The following is a 22,793-nucleotide window of genomic DNA, read 5'->3' as shown; positions in this document are numbered from 1 at the left end:
TTGTTCTCTAACGATAAGGAAAATAGGTTTCTGGAGGTTGGGAGGGGCAGGGTGCTGAGTGACTTTTTCTGAAAAGGGGGCAGTAAGCAAGAGAAGGTGGGAACCTCTGGGTTAGACAAAATTATAACCTTGTAGGAATTTACAAAGATTTGTGTGTGTGTGTGTGTGTGTGTGTGTGTGTGTGTGTGTGTGACACCCGGCAATGCATAGGAGCTACTCCTGGCTTTGCACCCAGGAATTACTCCTGGCAGTGCTCAGGGGACCATATGGGATGCTGGGAATCGAACCCAGGTCAGCCGCATGCAAGGCAAACGCCCTACCCACTGTACTGTCACTCTAGCCCCCAAAGATTATTTTTTAATTGCTTAGAACGCAAATAATTTAAGTATTGATGTTTTTTTATGCAGCTTTATCTCATTGCTACAAACATACAAGATTCAGCAAACTGGGTCTTCACTTCCCCCTCCCCCCCCCCCCCGCAAACTCACTGCATAAATTATCTTCCCATTCCATAAAATCTAAGCTTCTCCCACTGATTTTATTTCATTTTATTTGGTTTTAGTTTGATTTTTGGTATCTAAGCCAGAGTCCACTGTGCTCAGGGATCTGCCCTGGCAGTAAGAAGGGATCATATGCAGTGCCAGGGATCAAACCTGGGTCAGTCAGGTACAAGGCAAGCATCTTACTCCTATACTACCTCTCTGGCCACTAACCATTTAAGTCACAAATGTAGATACCATGGAAGATTTGGCTTCATCACAAATACACAAATACCGTGGCCATTCTACTTGAAAATCCAAATACTCAAATTTTGTGACACAAAAACACTAAAATTTTCACTTTCCACACAAGAAAAAGTATCTAGAGAAATTTTCCTGTTTTGTGAACAGCACCCTTCTTGCATTTTATAAAGCAGGCTGACTTTATCAGACAGAGGGATTATCTTCAGCTAAAGGCGGAGTAGTGATGCTAAGAAAGAGGAATAAAAAACTCCAGACATGGATTCGTCTCCCAAGCATTTCAGTGATTATTTGACTAAAAAGAAACAGGTAATAAATATCACATCTACAGACAACAGAATATAAAACGTTAATTTCTACAGACTGAGTGCCAACAGCTTGAGAGAGCAGGTCTCAGCACTGGGCGCCCCTAAGAAGACAGTTGTTTTTTGTTTTTTTTTGGGGGGGGAGTCACACCGGCAATGCACAGGGGTTACTCCTGGCTCTGCACTCAGGAATTACCCCCTGGCAGTGCTCAGGGGACCATATGGGATGCTGGGAATCGAACCCAGGTCGGCTGCGTGCAAGGCAAACGCTCTACCCGCTGTGCTATTTCTCCAGCCCCGAAGACAGATAGTTTAACAGAACTGCCCACTCCCTTCTCCAGCATCCCACACAGTGGCACATGCCACGGAGAGGACAATCGCCTCCATCCACAGGGGCCCGGACAACTCAAATAGGCATAAAAAACACTGTGAGAAATACCATCCACAAAAGAAGTGAAATAAAAGGCTTCTGTGAAGCATGAGTTGATGGACCTCCATTGGAAATTATTGTCTCGGCAATGCCTTGAGGAGTGCCAGCCAAGGGCACTGCTGCAGTGCGACCTACTATTTCCTGCCCCAAGGCAAGAACTGGAAAAGGGCTATAGGGGTCCGGGTTATCACTGTCTTCCCATTGCTCATCGATTTGTTCGAGCGGGTACCAGTAACGTCTCCATTGTGAGACTTGTTACTGTTTTTGGCATATCAAATACGCCACAGGTAGCTTGCCAGGCTCTGCCGTGCGGGTGGGACACTCTCGGTAGCTTGCCGGGCTCTGTGAGAGGGGCGGAGGAATCGAACCTGGGTTGGCTGCGTGCAAGGCAAACACCCTTACCCGTATACCCCTCAATATTTGACAAAGCTGGCATAAAGCACCTCCATTCCCTACTGTGGTCTTTAAGTATTAGTCAATGATAAATAAAAGGCATTTTGGGGCCGGAGTGAAAGTACAGCAGGTGGGGCACTTGCTTTGCATGCAGCCAACATGGGTTTGATCTTCAGTGTCTCATAAAATGCCCTGAGCACTGCCAGGTGTGACCCCCTCCCCAAACACAAACAAAAAGACTAATCACCAAGTACAGTCAGGTGTGACCCCAAAACTAAACAAAATATAAATCTCAGTACAAAGCATTTCATAGAAACTTCTGAAGCAGCACACACAAGCATAAGCATACACACAAATGTGCATGTCATCAGAGGTGCCCAGTAAGTGCCAACCCAATTTGGCAGGTAAAGCTTGAAATGAGGTAGGAAAGCTCAACAGACCGAGACACTTTTCTTCCATAAACCATGCTTAATTCTCTCTGAGGATAAGGTCTTCTCCCCTCATATTCCTATCTCTTTCCTAGGATTCTCGACACCACTGCTTTTTCAAGCTTGACAGAGCCACTCATCCATTTTCTTTTAAAAATAGTTATAATAAACTTCAGATAGAAAAATAAATTTATCTGACAGGAAATTACTTGACATGAAGAAGAGGGGAGGTGATATCTGCCTAATCTTAAATGCTTCCAAGTTATCAGATGCTACACTAAGTATTCCGCATGCAATATTCACCTAGAGCCACTGTCCAAATGTAGTAGCTTTCCTGTTCAAAAAGCTTTCCTGAGGACCCCGACTGAAACTGTCCTCATCAGCGATAGCTCAGGGGCCAGGGGCACATGCCTTGTATGTACAAGGAGTCAAGTTCAATTCCTGGCACTGCATGGCCCCCAGCATCACCAGGTGCTGCCCTGGAGACCCCCTGACCCCCAGCAGTGCCAAGACACTGGCCCTGAAAATCAGACCATTTGGCCCAGGTCAAGGATAGCCAGAAATAGTCCTGGGGGTCTTCTGAGCACTGTTGCAAAGATCCGAAACCAGAAAACTACCCCCATCAAGCATTCTCTCAATACCACATTTACCCTTAGAGCACTCACCACTAACATAGAGTAATTTTTTTTTTCTTTTTTGGGTCACACCTGGTGATGCACAGGGGTCATTCCTGGCTCATGCACTCAGGAATTACCCCTGGCCGTGCTCAGGGGACCTTATGGGATGCTGGGATTCGAACCCAGGTCGACCGCGTGCAAGGCAAACGCCCTACCCACTGTGCTATCACTCTAGCCCCCTAACAGAGTAATTTAAACTTGCCTACTTGTTTATGCTTTATCCTATCACTAAGAGAAAAGTTACACTGTCTGTCTTGTTTATGGAATCATCTTTACCATCTGGCAGTCATGAATGTGTATCATTTAATCCACTCCAGAATCCACTGATGCATTGGTAACAAAGGGACAGTGACAGGGAAGTCAAGATACTTGCCAAATAACCCAATAGTAAATATCTAACTGAAGAACCGACACTCTTTTCTATGCCATATTGCCAAATAAACACATTTCATGCTCAGAATTCTTTCCATGAAATAACTAACATTCACCCTGAGTCCTGGAAAATTAATGCTCACTGGACCTGAGGAGAGTGCCAGGCTTACAGTGCCTGCTGTACAAGCATATGGCCATGACTTGAACTCCCATGTTCCATACGTGCTAATAAGCCTGGTCCTGGCTGTTCTCACAACACCTGGCAGCTCTGTTGTCTGTGATCTCCAGCACCTCAAACCACAAGCGATGTCCAGCCATGCCCCAGTCAGGTGTGTGAAAACACCACACAAAGGGGTGTAACCACTGGCAAATACTACAGCGACAAGGTGTATGAGCAGCAGGACCAGGGAGTGTGACCAGTGACTGCTCTGTGAGCACTGCAGTGACTCCTGGCAAACACAACAGCTAAAAACATAAGAGCATCACACCAGGATGTCCACAACACTAACTCACTGCAGCAACAGCAACGACAAAGGGAAAGAGTGAGAGATGAATATTTTTTTAAAAAGAGGTACACTCCTTTCACAGTCACTTGTACCATAGCTCAGAATACTCACTTCTCTCTTTGTCATTTTCAGTTCTGGGTCATACCAGGGGCACTCAGGGATCACTTTTAGCTCAGGTGATTAGGGATCAAACCCAATTCAGCAGCATGCAAAGCAAGTGCCTTATCTCTCCAGTCCCATAATTTTTCCCCATTTTTTGCTTTTTGGGTCACACCTGGCCATGTTCAAGGGTTACTCCTGACTCTGCACTCAGAAATTGCTCCTGGCAGTGCTTGGGGGAGCATATTGGATGTTAGGGATTGAACCAGAGTCCACTGTGTACAAGGCAAATGCCCTAGTTGCTGTACTATATCTCCAGCCCCCATAATTTATCCTCTTATGAGTCTACCTCTATCCTTATTAACATTACTTAATTAAAACTACTGTAGCACTGTTGTCCCGTTGTTAATCAATTTGTTCAAGCGGGCACCAGTAACGTCTCCACTGTGAGACTTGTTACTGTTTTTGGCATATCGAATACGCCAAGGGAAGCTTGCCAGGCTCTGCCATGTGGGTGGGATACTCTCAATAGCTTGCTGAGCTCTCCAAGAGGGATGGAGGAATCGAACCCAGGTTGGCTGGGTGCGAGGCACATACCCTACCCGCTGTGCTATCGCTCTAGTCCAAATTAAAACTATTAATTTGTTTATTTTGGCAACACCTGGCCATGCTCAGTGCTCATTTCTGACTCTGGGATCACTCCTGATGGTGCTCTGGAAATCATATATGGTACTGGGAACCAAAACCAGGTCAGCTGCATGCAAGGCAAGTGCCTCAGGGTGTGATATCATTTTCAGTATTCTGGCCCAAATAAAATTATTTTAGTTAAAATAAAATACATGGAAACACATGCTAATTTGGTGTGTGTTTGTGTGTGTCTGTGTGTGTGTGTGTGTGTGTGTTTGTGTGTGGTGCTAGGGATTGAATTTGGGGGTCTTGCACATACAATACATGTGCCCTACCACTGAGCCATATCACCAGCCCTAAAAATTAACTGGGTCGTGAAGTCTATGCATATCTGCAAGAAAGGATTCTGCTATGGAACAGTACTAACAATATACTCTCTGACTTATCATTGGGGGAAGAATGAAAATTTAGAAGTGAAGATGACTGAATACAGACATGGTAATGTTTTATTAACATACTGACAATTAAACACATTCAAGTGTGAGTCACTGGTGGTACGTGCCAGTATCAATGTGTTAAGGAATAATCAGTATTCCAGTGAATACTGAAAATAGGATCAGCCCCTCCCCCCCAAATGAGGGTTTTTTTTAAAAAAAACACCCTAGAATCCATGAGTATCATATAATGTTACTTTTCTTAGTCTGATATTATAAGGTCCTAGAAGGCAGAGATGTTCTGACTAGCAATCCTAAAGCGTGCCATTGGGTAGCCTATGCTTAAGCGGGAGGGAGTAGAGGGAGGAGAGAGGGAAGGAAGACTGGTCCTGTTTCTGCTTTGCTCCGGTATCCCAGTCACTGGGCAAGGGGCATCCATAAGTAATCTGGGAGCATTCAGAGACTACATAAGGAGGATATGGGAAAAGATATCTATAGGTCACATTTCCTCAATACTGTTTGTATAAATGAACATCTTTCCAGATATGGCTCCAATATTCTGCTAAGGATAAACCCTGCTTATAAAAAAGACTGTTTTAAGTTTGGGGATGCAACCCAACATTAGAGCACTTGACTTGTGTGTATGAGGCTCAGTGTTCAAACTGTGGAACTTGTCTTGTGTGTATGAGGCTCAGTGTTCAACCCTGAGCACAGAGGCAGGAGTAAGCCCTGAGCATCATCTGGTGTGCCCCCACTCCAATAAAAGGTCTGCACTAGGTTTTTTTTTTTTGTTTTTGCTTTTTGGGTCACACCTGGCGGTGCACAGGAGTTACTTCTGGTTCTGCACTCAGGAATTACTCCTGGCAATGCTCAGGGGACCATATGGAATGGTGGGGATCAAACTCGGGTGGGCCGAGTGCAAGGTAAACGCTCTACCCGCTGTACTATTGCTCCAGCCCCCAAGGTCTGCACTAGGCGTCAAGGAAGTAGTTTCCAGGGGTAGAGTGCATACTTCATGTGTAAGAGGAACTGGGTTCAGTCCCCAGCACCCAACTACACTCCAACCAAAAATATTCAAAATAAAAATGTCTGCTCTAGTTCTATTTTACATTTCACCCTTTGGGGGGTGGTGCTGGATAATTTAGAAAGGATTTTATTTGGGAATGGAGAGAAGAGCAAGTTAAAACACAATAGGTGGGGCTGGAGCAATAGACAGCGGGTAGGTGTTTGCCTTGCACTCAGCCAACCCGGGTTTGATTCCCAACATCCTATATGGTCCCCCGAGCACCACCAGGAGTAATTCCTGAGTGCATGAGCCTGGAGTAACCCCTGTGCATTGCTGGGTGTGACCCAAAAAGAAAAAAAAAACCCACAATAGTGTTATTTTCAAGATCAAACGTTAAATAACATAGGGGTGTTAAAAATAACACCCAAATAGGGGAGATAATTTAAAGGACTGAAGTACATGTTTTGTTTGCATGTTAGAGCCCTGAGTCTGACCCCCTGAGCACTACTGGATGAGGCCAGAATAACTGGGGGGAGGGGAGTAGGGGGTAGAGCAACACATTCCCCCATTTCTACAAAAAAAAATACAGAACTGGGAGAATAGGCTAAAAAAAAAAAAAAACTTTGCTATGACCTTCCTATGTTTTTTCATTGACAAAATAATTTAGTACCGTGGAAAAAGAATTAATGACTATTTACTGGTAAGACCTAGATGCTTATGAAATGACTGAGTGTTCTCAAATGAGTACAGGCTGTCAGAATGGAATCAACCATAAGCATAGAGAACGGGACCTTCATTCTTCTCTCCAAATAACTGGCAGGCAGCACAGCATTCTGATGCTTAATTAGTATGCGTTAAATGACTGACTCTATGGATACTGAACAAGTCCGTAAGAACCTGCCAAGTGTACATGGTCCCGATCCAGTCATTCTCTGAGGACCTGGCAATATGTAGGTAGGTAAGCTACATCAAAACTTTCCCCAATTATTGCTTGTTCCCAAAACATAGCCAACAAAGGAAAAAGGTTACATGCAAATAGCTATGTTGTATGGAACAAAACTGAAAAAACGGCATTAGGTTATTATGTAAGAAGAATTCTCATGCCAAAGAACTCTTTTCTGACCATCCTTAAGAGTCTGGTGTAACAAATAGGTACAAAAAAATGAAACTGTATTGTTAAGTTTCTTTCTCCCACTTTTCAGATTGAAGAACTAAAAACCAAGGAAAATAAATCCTCCCAAGGAAATATGACAAGAAGGAAGTCTACCCATACCATAATTTCACCCTGAAATATCAGACAGAATTCATTTACAAACTCACATAGTTCTTAGCTGGAAAGCTGAATGTATATGGATGAATCAGCTCAGATTATAAGCAAACACTTGAGAATTGACACTCCAGTTTTCGAAGAGCAATGACAAATGCAACAAATTTTAACACATCTCTTTCCTCCCTCATGGCCCTTTCGGAAAAAACAGCATGTACAGGCGGAGTCTGCATGCCATATGTTCTGGCCACCAGTGGAACTGCCATCACTTTAGATATGAATATTAAGTATTGACCTAGAATTGTTGTGCCAGGCAGATCCTTGGGATAATCAAGGTTCATCCCTTGCATCAGGATCCCATTCTCAGTCACACACAAAAGAAAAGCACTCCAGGTCTATCATTTTTTTTCAGTCTCTTCTCAGAATCTAATCCTACTAAGACTGGATCCTAGTTTTGAAAATGCTCTTTCTGCCTACTCACTTGTCGAGAGAAACTTCCCAGCCGCTTTTAAAGTTTCTCCTCATAACCGTATTTTGGCTGAAGTGTGGTATGCTCCAAATATAGATTTCTGGTACCTTCCCGAAGTTTAATCATTTGAAATCCTCCCTCCCCATACATGAAAAATATATCCTTTCAGCATCATTTGACCGAAGTATAAAGCAACCTGGTTGGCCTCCATGCATCCGATGGCATCTTCCAAGAGTGAAAACTCCACGCAGACATAGCCATAGTCGTAACCTGGGGACAGCATTTAAATACAGACGGGAGTGGTGTTAGTGCCTTGCAAACACAAAAGACACACTTAAATCCCCTGTTCCTGCACCCCTTAAATATAAGCCCTCCCATCTAGTCCCTCTCTCCCCTATGCTAGGCAAAGCTACTACCCCAAACAGAAAAAAAGTACTCAAAGAGATGTTTCTGGACTTTCAGAGAAATCCCCAAATGGCTTTTATATTAATCAAGAAGATCCTTTGCTGGTTTTACCACTGGTGATCTGGCAAGGATGCCCCAGAATTGGGTAATCCCACAGAAAGTTCAAGTGGGAACCCGAAACACTCTGACCACAGGCCGAAATCTGCTGGAAAAATCAAGTCAATAGAACTGAAAAGCATCTGGAAAAAAAAAAAAAAAAGGTATCCCGAGAAAGGAAGGAGAAGCAATTATCCCAAAACTATGCTAATAGTCACCACTTTTCAAGCAGAAACCACCTTCAAAGACAGAAGTGCTGACAGACTGAGGCAACTATTCTGTTTGGATACCACAGGAAGCTTCTGGTTGGCAGGGGACAGACCATTTCAGGTCTCCTCTTTTTTCCTTGTTTCAACTCAAGTCATAAAACAGCTAAAATCTTTATGAAAGGAAGAAGGTGTAAAAGCATAAATGAGTACAAATAGTTGGGTACAAAACTGTGCATATGCACGGATTGGTGGTGGAGTAGGCTGAAGGAGAGATAGCAGTTGTTAGCAATCAACATGTGTTCAAGAACTGTTATTAGATTATTAGAGTTCTAAATTGTATGTACCCTTCCACCCTTTTCCTGAGCAAATATCTGTGGCACTAGGACCCATGAATTTAGGAAATCATGGGATTTACAGGCTGCTAAAATCTAACTCCTACTATAATTTTTCCAGATACTGTCACCATACAGGTACAAAAACTATATACTCAAAACAACACTCAACAAGTAGCTTCCATGGTTCCTCCACTACCCAACACGATAAATAAATGCATACTCAGGAAAAAAAAAATACATACTCAGAATCAACATCACGCAAGTGACGCAAGACAAAGGAGTTCTGATGAGAAAAAAAAACAAACCAAAAAAACCCATAAAACCTACAAAAATTATGAACAAGGGATATACATAACAATTGGAATTGAGTATCTCTAAATCAAGGTTTCTATCAAAGCTTTCCCCCCCGGCCCCCCCAAAGAAAAGCACCAAAACCAAAAAAAACAACCACAAAAAAGGAGACTGGAGAGATAGTACAGTGGGTAGGGCACTTGTCTTGCATGCAGTCAACCCAGGTACCATCTCCAGAACCCCATATGGTCCCAAGCCCGCTGGAAGTTATCCCTGAGTGCAAAGCCAGAAGTAAGCCCTGAGTACTGACAGTATGGCCCCAAAATGAATCCACTCCCCACCCCCAAGCACAATAGAAAAAATTTTTTTTAAAGATTAAACTTGATGAAGTAGATTACATTCCTTGTTATATTGTATGAAACATTCCTTGTTTCTGATAAAATGTTATAATGTGTAGGAAGATTATTGCTCTGAATTTTAGAAAATTACTAGAAAGGTCCTAGAAACCTGAGCCATGACCACAGACTGAGAGATATATTCTCTACCTAGTTTACAACTTTGCTCAACCGATTAAGTCCTTAAATCACTATTTAAATTTACTATAAAAATCAATGGTGTCTTGAACTTCATATGAAAAAATAAAACTACTTTAAAGAGAAGCATAGTATTTAAAAACATTCCTTAATTCCGTTAAAGTAGGCTTTCTTTTTTTTTTTTCCTTTTTTGCTTTTTTGGGTCATACCTGGCAATGCACAGGGGTTATTCCTGGCTTTGCACTCAGGAATTACTCCTGGCAGTGCTCAGGGGACCATATAGGATGCTGGGAATCAAACCTGGGTCGGCCGTGTGCAAGGCAAATGCCCTACCCGCTGTGCTATCGCTTCAGCCCCAAAGTAGGCTTTCTTTTTCTTTGCTCTTTTTGAAAGTAAGCCCCCAAGCAATTCTCAGGCATTGGGAGGAATACTCCCAGTGAGACAGACAACGGTTCAGGCTCAGGCAGGGGTGATGGAGGCCAGCAGGGACATCTAGGCAGTGATGGGGAAAAGCAAGGTTTTGTTTGGGGGCCACAACTGGCAGTGGTCAGAGCTAACTTCTGGTGCTGCACTCAGGAATCCCTCCTCACAATGCTCAGGGACTATATGTGGTGCCAGGAATCAAACCCAGGTCTGCCACATACAAACAACTACCTTATCTACCACATCAAACCAAGTACTATCTCTCCCTCAGCCACACGAATGAGATTTTCTTTCTCCTTCCTCTTTTTTTCTACATACACCTAGTGGTGGCTCTGTGCTGAGGAGTCACTCCTGGCAGGCGCAGGGGACCATATGTGGTATCAGAGATCAAACTAGGATTGATTATTGGATTCAATGCAAGAGTCAACCCCTGCACAGTGTCTCCCGACCACTCAAGAGAATTCTCTTGCTCAAATTCAGTGTCTACATCAAGCATGAAACATTTTATATTTGGGGGTGGGGAGTATGGCTCAGCAGTCGAGTACATGTCACAAATGTGTGAGGCCCTAGCTTTGATGTAGACCAACACACAAAAGAGAATCCCGTATTTATAAACCACAGATTGAGTAACCACAGATGCAACTAATATGAGCTTTGGTGTCCATGAACCAAGCGGCTATACTCTCAAGTGTGCTGATTACCTCAACAGAAAGCAACCCCTTCTCCATAGCTGCCAAAAAGAAAAACAGAACAACTAACACCATAAGGTGACATAGTTCTGAGTTTCTTTTTTGTGCTTAAAAAAGCAACTACTGGGGCCGGAGCGATAGCACAGCGGGTAGGGCGTTTGCCTTGCACGTAGCCAACCCGGGTTCGATCCCCGGCATCCCATATGGTCCCCCAAGCACTGCCAGGAGTAATTCCTGAGTGCAAAGCCAGGAGTAACCCCTGTGCATTGCTGGGTGTGACCCAAAAAGCAAAAAAAAAAAAAAAAAAAAAAAAAAGCAACTACTGTGACCAAGAGGAACCACAGAATCTCTGTGGACAGAGAAAGAATCATGACAACGCTAGTACTTTGCACAAGAACAAACTACGATACTAAATTAATTGAAAAGACATAATTTGCAAGAAACTTTATGAGAACCTAATAGAATCTTTACACATCAACTCTGTAATACTATATATCCACAATATGCATAAAATTTAACATAAAATTCACAAGTTAGCACAAAAATAAAAACAAAACAAAACAATTCCTTCCACCTAAAATTTTCGCTATCAAAAACAGAAACTTGAAGTTTAATTATGCCTCTAAGTTATTAAAAAAAATTACCCAGGTGCTGCTGGAGAAATATTACAGAGAGAAAGGAGCTTGCCTTGCACTATACATGGGATCCCTAGCCCCCTAAGCACAGCTCCATGTGATCCCAAACAAAAATTTTAATTGTCCAAAGTCCAGGTATATGTTCAAGACTTGTGGTAGAGGGGCTGGAGAGAGAGCACAGGGGGTAGGGCTCTTGCCTGCATGTTGCCAGCCTAGGTTCGATCCCCAGCATCCTATATGATCACTCATGCAACCCCAAGAGAAATTCCTGAGTGCAGAGTCAGGAGTAACCCCTAAGTATTGACTGATGTGGCCCCAAAACAAACAAAAAACAAAATTAAATTTTAAAAAAACCTTCAAGGTTGTAGTAAAACTCAGGAATTGCCGAATTAGACAATGATACTAAGTAATATTTACACAAAGCAATTATTGGTGTAAGGTTGTATCCAGAACAACTTGCATATACCAATTAAATCCTACAAGACTGCCCTAATGAGGCAGATATTATTAGCCTCACATTATCCATGGTGAAACAGGCAAATAAATAATTTGCTCAAAATTACTTCATTCCTAGTAGCTATACCAAGTTTCAAACACAGTTCAGATTTAATCAATGCATTGACCACTACACTATTTCCATTTAATAAGGTCCTGGACTGATACAAGACATCTGAATCCCTAACCCTTCAAAGCTGAAAGGCCCCTACCTATCTGTGCATGGATAAGACCATGGTTACAGGTAAGAAACACCGAACGGGGGCCAGAACAATAGTACAGCGTGTAGGGCATTTGCTTTGCATAAAGTCAACCCAGATTCAATCCCTGGCATACCATATGGTCCCCCAGCCCACCAGGAGTGAACCCTAGGCACAGAGCCAGAAGTCCTGAGCACCACCATGTGTGGCCCCCGAAAGAAAGAAAGAAAGACATGGGAAGGGCAGGGATAGGCAGGCTCATAGGATCTGACTATAAGTCTTGATGCTTGAGGCCTCGAGAGTCATCCCCAAAACTTTACTTGCCCTGATCCCTTCCCAAGAACTACCAGGTATAGCTCAATAACTACTGCGCCCAAGCACTGAACCATCTGACCCTGCTAGCCACAATTCACCAGATGGAGACTGAGAGATAGTACAATGGGTAAGGTGCTTTCCCTGTACAGCCCCAACCCAGGGTTTGATTCTGGGCACCCCTAAGGGTCTTCTAAACACCATCAGAAAGTCTGAACACAAAACTAGAAGTAAGCCCTGAGTACTGCTCAGTTTGGGGGTGGAGGGCACTCACCAAGAATATCCCTGGGGGGCTGGAGCGATAGTACAATGGATTGGGCATTTGCCTTGCACGCAGGCGACCCGGGTTTGATTCCCAGCATCCTACATGGTCCCCTGAGTACCGCCAGGAGTTATTCCTGAATGCAGAGCCAGGAGTTAACTCCTGTGCATCACTGGGTGTGACCCAAAAAAAAGAATACCCCTGGATCTCTAAACACAGCTTTGGGCAGCCCACCTCCCTCCACCCCCACCCCGCAAAAAAAAAAAAAAAAAAGAAGAAGAAGAAAATTGCCATACAGCAGTTGCTCCCATTCCAAAATATCTATGGCAGAATTATTATGAGTTCAAGGATACAAGTCAGAAAGCATTCAATTTGCTTGCATGGACACTGTACCGGAAACCAAAATTCTACTGAAGAGACAAAATCCCCAAAGTCTTATTTTTGATAGTTGTAAAAATTAAAATATGGTAAGGTTCAAGTAAAGTATATTTAACTTCTCTTCCTATGCCAGGGATCAAACCCTGAATCTCACACATGTGAAGAATGCAATCTGTCGCTCAGCCACATCTCCAGCTCAGTATAGTTAAAAAGCTTCAAAAACAAGGACAGATATATAAAGTGTGGATAGGAAAAAGGACAAAATTAAATACAAAGTCCCACCTGACTCAGAGGTTCAAGACAAAATGCAGTATACTACCATGCATTGTCAACATCACCTTCAGACACCCCAAGATGAGGAAGGACATACCATCTTCCAATACAGATTAAGTCCAACATTGCCAGTCTTTCCTCCAGCGTCGCAACAGATCACTTTTCTTTTGGTTGACACCAGATGAAGAGGTTAGCTTGCATTTAAGGTCATGACATATGAAAAATACATCACCTTAAACAGGATCACAGCCGGTACAATGAAGACTCACTCTCAGAGAAACTTGAAAACAGACCAACTGAAGCCTTAGCTGAGTCACAGCCCCACCTCTCATACTCACCCAATGAAAGGGGTTGAGAAGAGGGATTGAGCAAGTACAGAAATTTGAAAACATTTAAAGGAAGGCAATTGTCTACAAAAATGATTACATTGGATATATATTACATAGAAATAACTGTGGACTGTTTCCTCAAATGTAATCTAATAATTCACTGGAAAAGTTGCAGTAGACACAGGATATTCTGTCCAGAGATCTAAACATTAAGACTTCCTGAAGTCAAGACAGTAAACTCAGTGTCAACAGCCCCACAGATAATCATTACTCAAAAATTCTAACAGAAAGTCTCAGTTTTTTTAAGTGTCACATGATGGGAAGAAGTCTGGTGGGTTGTTGTTTTCATGCAAAATGACCATTAAAAACGTACCTTTCTTGGGGTTGCAGACAGTACAGTGGATAGGGGCATTTGCCTTGAACACCCCTGACTCAGGTTCAATCCCCAGCATCCCATATGGTTCCCCAAGTATTGCCAGGAGTAATTCCTGTGTGCAGAGTCAGGAGTAAACCCTGAGCACATCTGGGTGTGCCCCCACCCCTTGGAAGAAAAAATACCTTTCTCCATTTTCTAACCTTAATGTACAGATTTCTCAAAGAAATATGAATACCCTTACACTTGTTTCCCGCCCCGCCCCCAACCCTGGCAGCAGAGAAGCATCAAATAAGGCCAAAATAAGAAGTCACATAAAATTTTAACTTTTAAATTTTAAATTTGGGCCTGAGAGACAGTACAGGTAGGGTGCTTGCTGACTTGGGTTCAATCCCAGGCATCCCACATGGTTTCCCAAGCACCACCAAGAGTGATCCCTGACTGCAGAGCCATGAAATACATCCAGTCCTGGAACTAATCTTCTTTGGGAAGAGGGCTCTCCTGCAGTTCATGGAGCCTGGAGACCACAGCTGAAGATACTGGGTGTGCAGCCCATGAGGCAGTACTGGTCAGGCCCAGTGGTACTGGAGGCCGCCAGGGCCACATCCAGGTGGGACTCAGGGGGTCATGCGATATCAGGAGTCAAACAGGCCAGGTTACATGCTCTAATCCTTTAAGCTCTCTCCAGTCTCCAGAACTAATCTTTAGACTCTGCCCCAAAGAAAAACCTACTCAAGGGCTATAGTGATAGTATAGGCATTTGTTGGTCGGGATGGTAAGGCATTTATTTGCTTACACAAGGCAGACCCAGGTTTGATTCCCAGAATCCCATATGGTTCCCCAAGTACCACCAGAAGTAATTCCTGAGTGCAGAGGCAGAAGCAACTCCTGAGCATCGCTGGGTAAGGCCCCCAAAACAAAAAAATAAATAAATTATAAAGAAAAAAGAAAAACTGATTTAGTGACACCAACATGACTCATGGGCATTCAATTTAATTTTTTTAATTTTTATTTTATTTTTGCAGAGGGTGGGGCCATGGGGGCTTACCTGGCAATGCTCAGGAGTTACTCCTGGCTTTGCATTCAGGAATTACTCTTGGCAGTGCTCAGGAGACCAGATTGGATACTGAGGATTAATTCAAGCTGGCTGCATGTAAGGCAAATGCTCTACCCACTATAGTATTTCTCTGGCCCCCCCAAGTCAATTATTTTGGGGATTTATGGTTTTGTTTTTCTTGGGTTTGTGGGCAATCACACCTGACAGTGCTCAAGGCTTACCCTTGGCTCTGTGCTCAAGAGATGCTATGTGATGCCAGAGATGTAACCCAGAACAGGTGCATGCAAGATAAGCATGTATATCTCTCCAGTCCTCAAGTCAACTGTTAACGCATACCAGGGCACCATAAACATTTCCCCTGCAGGGCCAGCAAGACAGAACAGTGGGTAAGGTGCTTGCTTTGCATGCAGCCAACCTGGGTTTTATCTCTGGCACCTCATATGGTCCCCTGAGCCCTACCAGGAGTGACCCCTGAGCACTACTGGATGTGATCCCAAAACAAAGAAATGCAACATGGGTGACAGCAGCCAGAAACAACTTAATTTAGGGCTGGAGAGATAGTACTGTGGGTAGAGTGCTTGCCTTCCATGCAGTCAACACGGGCTTAATCCCTGACACATCATATGGTCTCCTGTAACTCCATCAGCAGTAATCCTGAGTGCAGAGCCAGGAGAAAACCTTGAGCACTACCAGGTACGGCACCCAAACCAAACAATAATGATAATACAGAACGGAGCATCCACAAAAACTTCTAAATGACAAGATCTAGAAAGCTTCTATCCAGGTTGGTGGGTACATCATCTGTACCTCATCTGTGAGGGTCATGAGCCCCACCACCAGAGGACAGAGACTGACCCTCAAGAGCAATGCAGGCAACATTAGGTGACGGTGTTTGCACAGAGGATCAGGGCTTAATGATTAGCTTCTCATGTTCATCAGGGTCACACTCTTTAGTTAAGACAAACAAGTTATGGTTATAATGTAAGATGAGTTGAGGGTCTTTGGATATTCATTCAAAAGTTCAAAGAAAAAATGTTTAACTTTCTGAGAACATAGAATTACAAAGAACTTACTATGACACTGACAAGAAAATAGAAATCTCCCCTCAACATTATACCACTGAATAGTTGAAGAAATTGAAATTAAGGGGTCGGAGAGTGAGTACAACAGGTGAAGTGCTTTGTCTCACACATGACTGAACAAGGCTCCATCCCTGACACTTCAAAGCACTCCCCAGAGTAAGCCCTGAGCACAGCTGGATGTGGGACCTCCCACTCAAAGAGAAGGGGAGTAAAATTAAGCCTGTCAATACCTTTTTGCTCTGCTTCTTTTTTGATCATTTTCTCTTTAGCCTTGTGAACCTGATCCCCAGCACCACTTGGTTCCCTGAGCACCTCCCAAGCACTGAGCTGACAGCTCACCCACCATGAGCACCACCAGGTGTGAATTCTCAAAACAAAAAGGAATAAATAATAAAAAGTCAAAACAACTTGATTTTCCCGGGGCTGGAGCAATAACACAGCGGGTAGGGCGTTTGCCTTGCACGCAGCCAACCCAGGTTCAATTCCCAGCATCCCATATGGTCCCCTGAGCACCACCAGGAGTAATTCCTGAGCGTAGAGCCAGGAGTAACCCCTGAGCATTGCCGGGTGTGACCCAAAAAGCAAAAAGAACTTAATTTTCCCTTTCTCAAACTCAGGGGACAGACATTACTATTATTTACTAATACTTTTGACCAATACTAAAACGAAGATTTCACATAGGTATTATTTCTTTCATAATCAGTGGCACCCAGAGGCCACTCACAGCTTGGCGTCTAGAGGGACCATGAACCATGATGCAAGGGATCAAATCAGGGCCCTGGCATGCAAACTTGTACTTGAGTCCTTTAATTTATTTATTTCTGTTTTGGGGCCATATGCAGTAGTCCTCAGGGTTTGCTCCTGGCTATACACAAATATCAGTCCTGGTGGGGCTGGTGGGGCCTGGGGAATCATATGGGGCACTGTGGATCAAACCAAGATCAGCTGTGTGTAAGGCAAGCACATTACCTGCTATACTTTCTCTCTAGCCACAGCTTTCTAAAATTTAGTTTATTTATTTAGGTTTGGAGATCACACCTAGCAGTACTCAGGAGACCATAAAGGGCCTGCACATGTTTTTATTTTTTGAATTTTATTTTCCCCTTACACTTTATATAACCACTATGGTTTACAAACATTATTTCTTTGATGTTTGTCACAGCTGGCAGTGCTCAGGAACCCCATGCAATGTTTTAAGAAAATACAAAACAGAATACAGTAAACCAGCGCAAAGGGCTAGAAAGATAGTAAAAACAAAGTAGAGCACTTGCATTGCATGGGGTGACCTGGGTCTGATCCCTGGCATCCCATGATGGGTTCCTGAGCACCACCAGGAGTAATTTCTGAGTACAGAGCCAGGAGTTAGCCCTGAGCATGATCAGATGTTGCCCCAAAACAAAAAACAAAACAAATAACAAAAGCCTACAAAAAACTAAAAATTAAAGTAAAACACACATACAAAAAAACAGTGCAAGGGCCAGAGGGATAGTACAGTAGGAAAGTCTACTTGCTTATCAAATCTTTTTTAACTTGTACAAAATAATCTAGAATTCAATAGTCAGTCTATGGCAGTGCATCTCACAATTTTTCAGAATGTATCAAAATTACATGGAGAAGAGGGTTAGAGATAGCACAGAGGTCAGGGCATTTGCCTTACACCTGGATGACCCAGGTGCAATTCCTGACATCCCTGAGCACTGCCAGGAGTGATCCCTGAGCAGAGCCAGGAGTAAACCCTGAGCACTGCCAGGTGTGGCCCCAAACCAGCGAACAAACAAACCCTCAAAAAATATTACATGGAAGAATCTTAAAAGTTGAGATTGATGGTTCCACTCACTGAGTTTCTCTTTCAATAAAGATATGGTGGAGCCTGAGAATTTTCATTTGTAACAAAATCTAAGTAATGCCGGCACTCTGATCCAGTTCACTTTGAAAAATATGCTCCAGTTTTTTTTTGCTAAGTATCTTTGGGAGTGGCCCCCAAACCCCTTGAGTACCACATGGGAGGCCTCCTCACCAAAACATTTCAATGCTCCAAAAATAGTACAAATAACACATCATATATATCCTTTACCCAGATTCATCAATTGATATTCTGTCTTATTGTATTACTCTTTTCCTTCCTTCTCCAAGTATTTGTTTTTTTCTAAATCATATAAAAGAAAACAACATGGTGTCTTTTACTCAAAAACTTCACTAGATGTTTCTTAATAAAAATGTTCTCTTACATGTAATTAGAAGGCCAGAGTACAGTACAATAGTACAGTGAGTACAGTATTTGCCTTGCCCATCAGGAGTGATCCTTGAGCACAGAGCCAGGAGTAAGCCCTGAGCACTGCTGAGTGTGGCAGAAAAACAAAAACAAACAAACAAATGTAACTGAGGACAAAGAGACAGTTAAACAGGTAATGCACTTGCCTTGCATGAAGCTGACCTGGGCCCAATCCAGGCCCCGTATAGCCCCTGAGCACCACCAGGAGTGATCTCTGAGCACAGAGCAAGGAGTAAGCACTGAACACAGCTGGTGTGACTCATAAAACAAAACAACAGGGCTGGAGAGATAGAACAGTGTATAGGGCACTTGCCTTCAATGTGGTAGACCTGGGTTCAATCCCTGACACCACATATGGTTCCCCAAGCCATGTGCACTGCTGGGTGTACAACCCCGCCCCCCACACACACCTTTCCCCAAAGAAAAAGGTAGTCAAGTGGCACAAAATATATTCATGTTACGTAATCTTCAATACTGTATAGTTCCAGAAAATTTTTATCATCGCAAAAAGAAATTCTGCATCCTTTAAATCACTTCCCTCTTCTCCATGCTCTGGCAACTACCAAAGTAACCAATCTGTTTCTGTCTTCATAGATGTTCCACTTTTAGATATTCCATATATGTGATAATATATAGGGCTGGGAAGCTGGTTCAGTGGCAGTCTCTATGCTTTGCATGTGTGAGGAGAGAGGTCATGGGTTCCGATTCTAGTAGGTCCCAGGAAGGAAGGAAGGTAGGAAGGAAGGAAGGGAGGTAGGGAGGGAAAGAGAAAGAGAGAAAAAGAAAGAGAGAGAAAGAAAAAGAGAAAGAGAAAGAGAGAAAAGAAGGAAGGAAATAAAAATATACTCACATACAGTATGTGGTGCTTTCTAACTGGGTTCTTTCACTTTGCATCCTTACATCCAAGTTGTAACAAAATTTTTATTTGGTTTGGTTTTGGGGTCACACCCAGAAGTGCTCAAGGCCATTTCTGGCTCTGTGCTCAAGGAGCCACTCCTGGTTCTAGTGATGTTCAGGGGACTGTATACAGTGCCAGGAATTGAACCTGTTTCTCCAGAATGCGAAACATAGACTCAACCCATGAGCTCTCTCTGGGCTTATAACAGGACTGTTATTTCCTTTTTAATGACAGCCTCTTTGGGGACTGAGTTCTTTTACTCAACCTAATGCCTTTAGGATTCATTCATTTTCTTGGGCCCGGAGAGAACGTACAATAAAGTAGGGTGCTTACTTTGCACATAACTCACCGGGGTTTGATCCCTGGCACCCCATATGTCCCCCAAGCCCCACCAGGAATGATCTCTGAGTGTAGAGCCAGGAGTGAGCCCTGAGCATCGCTAGGTGTGGCCCAAAGCAAAAAAAAAAATTTTTTTTTCATTTTCTTACATCCATGAGTAGTTTCTTCATTTTTATTGCTGAGTACTACTATTATGTGTGTATATATATATATATGAATATATATATGCATATGTGCATATATTTTACTACACATGCTTTCCCCAGGAATATAAATCATGTAACTCATAGTAATTTACAACTGATGTGATCATTTGTAAGTGGCAAAAGAAAACCTCATATTTATACACACACACACACACACACACACACACACACACACACACACGGAACACACACACCTATAACACATGTAGGTTTATAGCCCTATGTCTGCAATTCCAAACTTCAAAATTTCCTTAACACCAAGTTTTGAAAATAATTTTTAGTGAAATCATCTGGAGACAAATCTATTCTTCCTACAGAGTCTCTTTATAGTCCTCAATGAGAATATTCATTCATTTTGCCGTGGAAGTATTATTAAAGGCCAAGTACATTTTACTGGAAAAAATAATTATATATATATTATATATATGCATCAGCATTATCTTTTGACATTCAGAAAAATTTATAAACTCGTGAGTTTTCAAATTTTTTAGATAAAAATTTGTAGCTTTAGGCTGGAGAGAGAATACAGAGGAGTAAGGTGCTTCCTTCATGGGGCTGACCCAGTTGGGTTCCTGGCACTATGTAGAGTCCCCCATACGCTACCAGGAGTGATCCCAGAGCACAGAGCCAACCCTGAGCACCAGAGGGTATGACAAAAGCCTCCATCTCAAAAAAAAAGTTCTAAATGAAACACTGAATTGATATGAGTAAATGAACAGGCAAGCATCTTTTCTCTGCTCCACAATAGATCCCCCTAGATCAACTAAAAGAACAAATTTTACCCCTCAATTCTCCTCTTAATAACAAAATCCAGTCTGTATGGCCTTTGCATGTTATCACACAGCCTAAAAAAAATTTACTGACATGTATAAAAGTCACCTTTTATCTCAAATGCACATTTTTAAAAAAAATTTTTATTAGAGAATCACTGTGATGTAGTTACAAACTTATGAACTTTTGTGTTTGCATTTCACTCATACAGTGATCGTTTACTTATCCCTCCACCAGTGCCCATTCACCCCCACCAATGATCCCAGTATCCCTCTCACCACCCCCACCCCATCAAATTCACATTTTAATGAGTAAATGCCACTAGCTTACAAGATATCTGAGAAGGTGAATTCTGCAGCATATATTAGAGACTGTACTGCACTGCTGTGAAATCTAAATCCCTTTTCTGCTCCTCACCTGAGGGGATTCACAGCTGCACTCCACACCTACTCATTCCCCGAATACTGGGAGCCACTGGTGCCATGTAGTGTGGAAATGAGGGAACAAGAGAAACAAAGCTGCTCCTGTTAAGAGTTAACTCCACGGTGGAAATAGGAAGAAACACAAAACCACTCAGAAAGATCCTACAACACTAGAACATGATGGAAAATGGGGGGCTAGAGACATGGTATAGAAGATAAGGTGCTTGCTTTATCAAGACATCCCATTTGGTTCCCAGAGCCCCTCCAGGAGTTTATTACTGAGCACAGAGTCAGGAGTAATCCCTGAGCAGAACCAGGTGCGGGGGCGAGGGGGGGGCAACATGGAAAAAAAAAAAAAGGATTAAAAAACGATTTAGATTAGAGGTTGAGAGGCAAGGCCTCTGAGAGATGAAACGAAAGCAGGAACTGAACCCGGAAGTGAGGATCAGAGGGAAGAAGAGCTGTGCAAAGGCACAGATACAGAAAGATGCCTGTGTTGGTCAGGAAGTAGAGAAAGGTCAGAGAGGTTACAGCATAGTAAGAAAGGTGGAATTTGGAATAGGATGAGGTCAAACAACAGGTTCACAGTTTATAAATACAGAAAAAGGAATTGGGAATTTCTTTCAAGTGAGACGGAAAGCCACTAGAGGGTTTCAGGTATGAGATTACAAGACCTGACCAATATTTTCAAAAGTTCATTCTACTTACCATACAGGGATATAAAATATATTACATGGGGCTGGTAACAAGCCTTTCATGAAAAAATATACATATATAAAATAGACCATCACAGCATATTCTCTGCTGCCCCCAGTAGAACCAGTGATGTGTACTGTCTCTCTCTGCCACATCTCCATATATTTTTCTCACACAACACACACACACACACACACACACACACACACACACACACACAGTTATCACAACTAGCAAACTTAACTTACTTTGTGAATGCTATATATTAATGTAAGTTTCACTTTGCTAATAAGTTTGGCACTGAAAACAAAGTCATGCTTACTAAAGAAATGAAGGATTTAAATTATTGCTATTGAGGCTGAAGACAGTGCGGTGTGTTGGGCACTTGCCTTGCAAGTGACAGACCCAGATTCCATCCCCAGCACCTATGGTCCCCTAAGCCCCACCAGGAGTGATCCCTAGTACAGATCCAGGAGTTAAGTCCTGAGCACAACTGGATATGGCTCAAAAACAAATAAATTGTAGCTATTTAAATATTGAAGTATCTCTTCTTTCCTAAACATTGATATTTTAAGGAAAGCAGTCATGATACAAGGTTACTGCCCTCTGAGGTTTAGAGTATTTCAATCTATAAATTTTTCTTTTAGTTCTCAAAGGCAACAGTATATAAAGAAATAAAGACAGGGACAAAAACAAAAAACTGAAAAATGAAGGGTATAAGAGTAACATAAGTACTGTCATATTTCCACAAATAGAGTTGATACTTTTAAAACAGTAAAATAATTAGATGAAAAATAATACTTCTGCATTTGCTCTCAAATTACAAGAAAAATTATTGCTGAACACAAATAACTAGAATTTTTTTAAATGATCTTTTGCATATTTTTCCACTGCAAACCAATCTTTGGGTTAACATAAAAATTTTATTACATGGTAAATATTTAAAAGTAAACTGTATCCTCAAAAATACGGCATGTTCTTAAAGAGTACTTTAACTTGGGAGTATGAAATTCTAAATTCTGTGAAAAGATTCTATTTTCTTCAATTTAAAATCGGCAA

The 22,793-nt window shown here is 42.5% G+C and overlaps 1 protein-coding gene across 6 annotated transcripts in view; it reads right to left on the bottom strand.

Moving 5' to 3' along the window:
- RBM6 (RNA binding motif protein 6) overlaps positions 1–22,793 on the bottom strand; it is a 113,660-nt gene that overhangs the window by 60,627 nt on the left and 30,240 nt on the right. For 3 of the 6 annotated variants that reach the window (XM_055134630.1, XM_055134629.1, XM_055134628.1), the window contains one exon: positions 7,950–8,023. The exons of 2 other annotated variants lie outside the window; for them this stretch is intronic. In XM_055134630.1, coding sequence (XP_054990605.1) covers positions 7,950–8,023 — 74 coding nt within the window. Of the gene's footprint in view, positions 1–7,765; positions 7,918–7,949; positions 8,024–22,793 lie in introns of those variants that run through there. One more of the 6 variants, XM_055134635.1, reaches the window with a different exon arrangement.

This window comes from Sorex araneus, chromosome 4 (assembly GCF_027595985.1).
Source record: "Sorex araneus isolate mSorAra2 chromosome 4, mSorAra2.pri, whole genome shotgun sequence".
Taxonomy (NCBI): Eukaryota; Metazoa; Chordata; class Mammalia; order Eulipotyphla; family Soricidae; genus Sorex; species Sorex araneus.
Note: the sequence above shows the minus strand (reverse complement) of the source record. Positions and strands in the feature narration are given on the sequence as shown.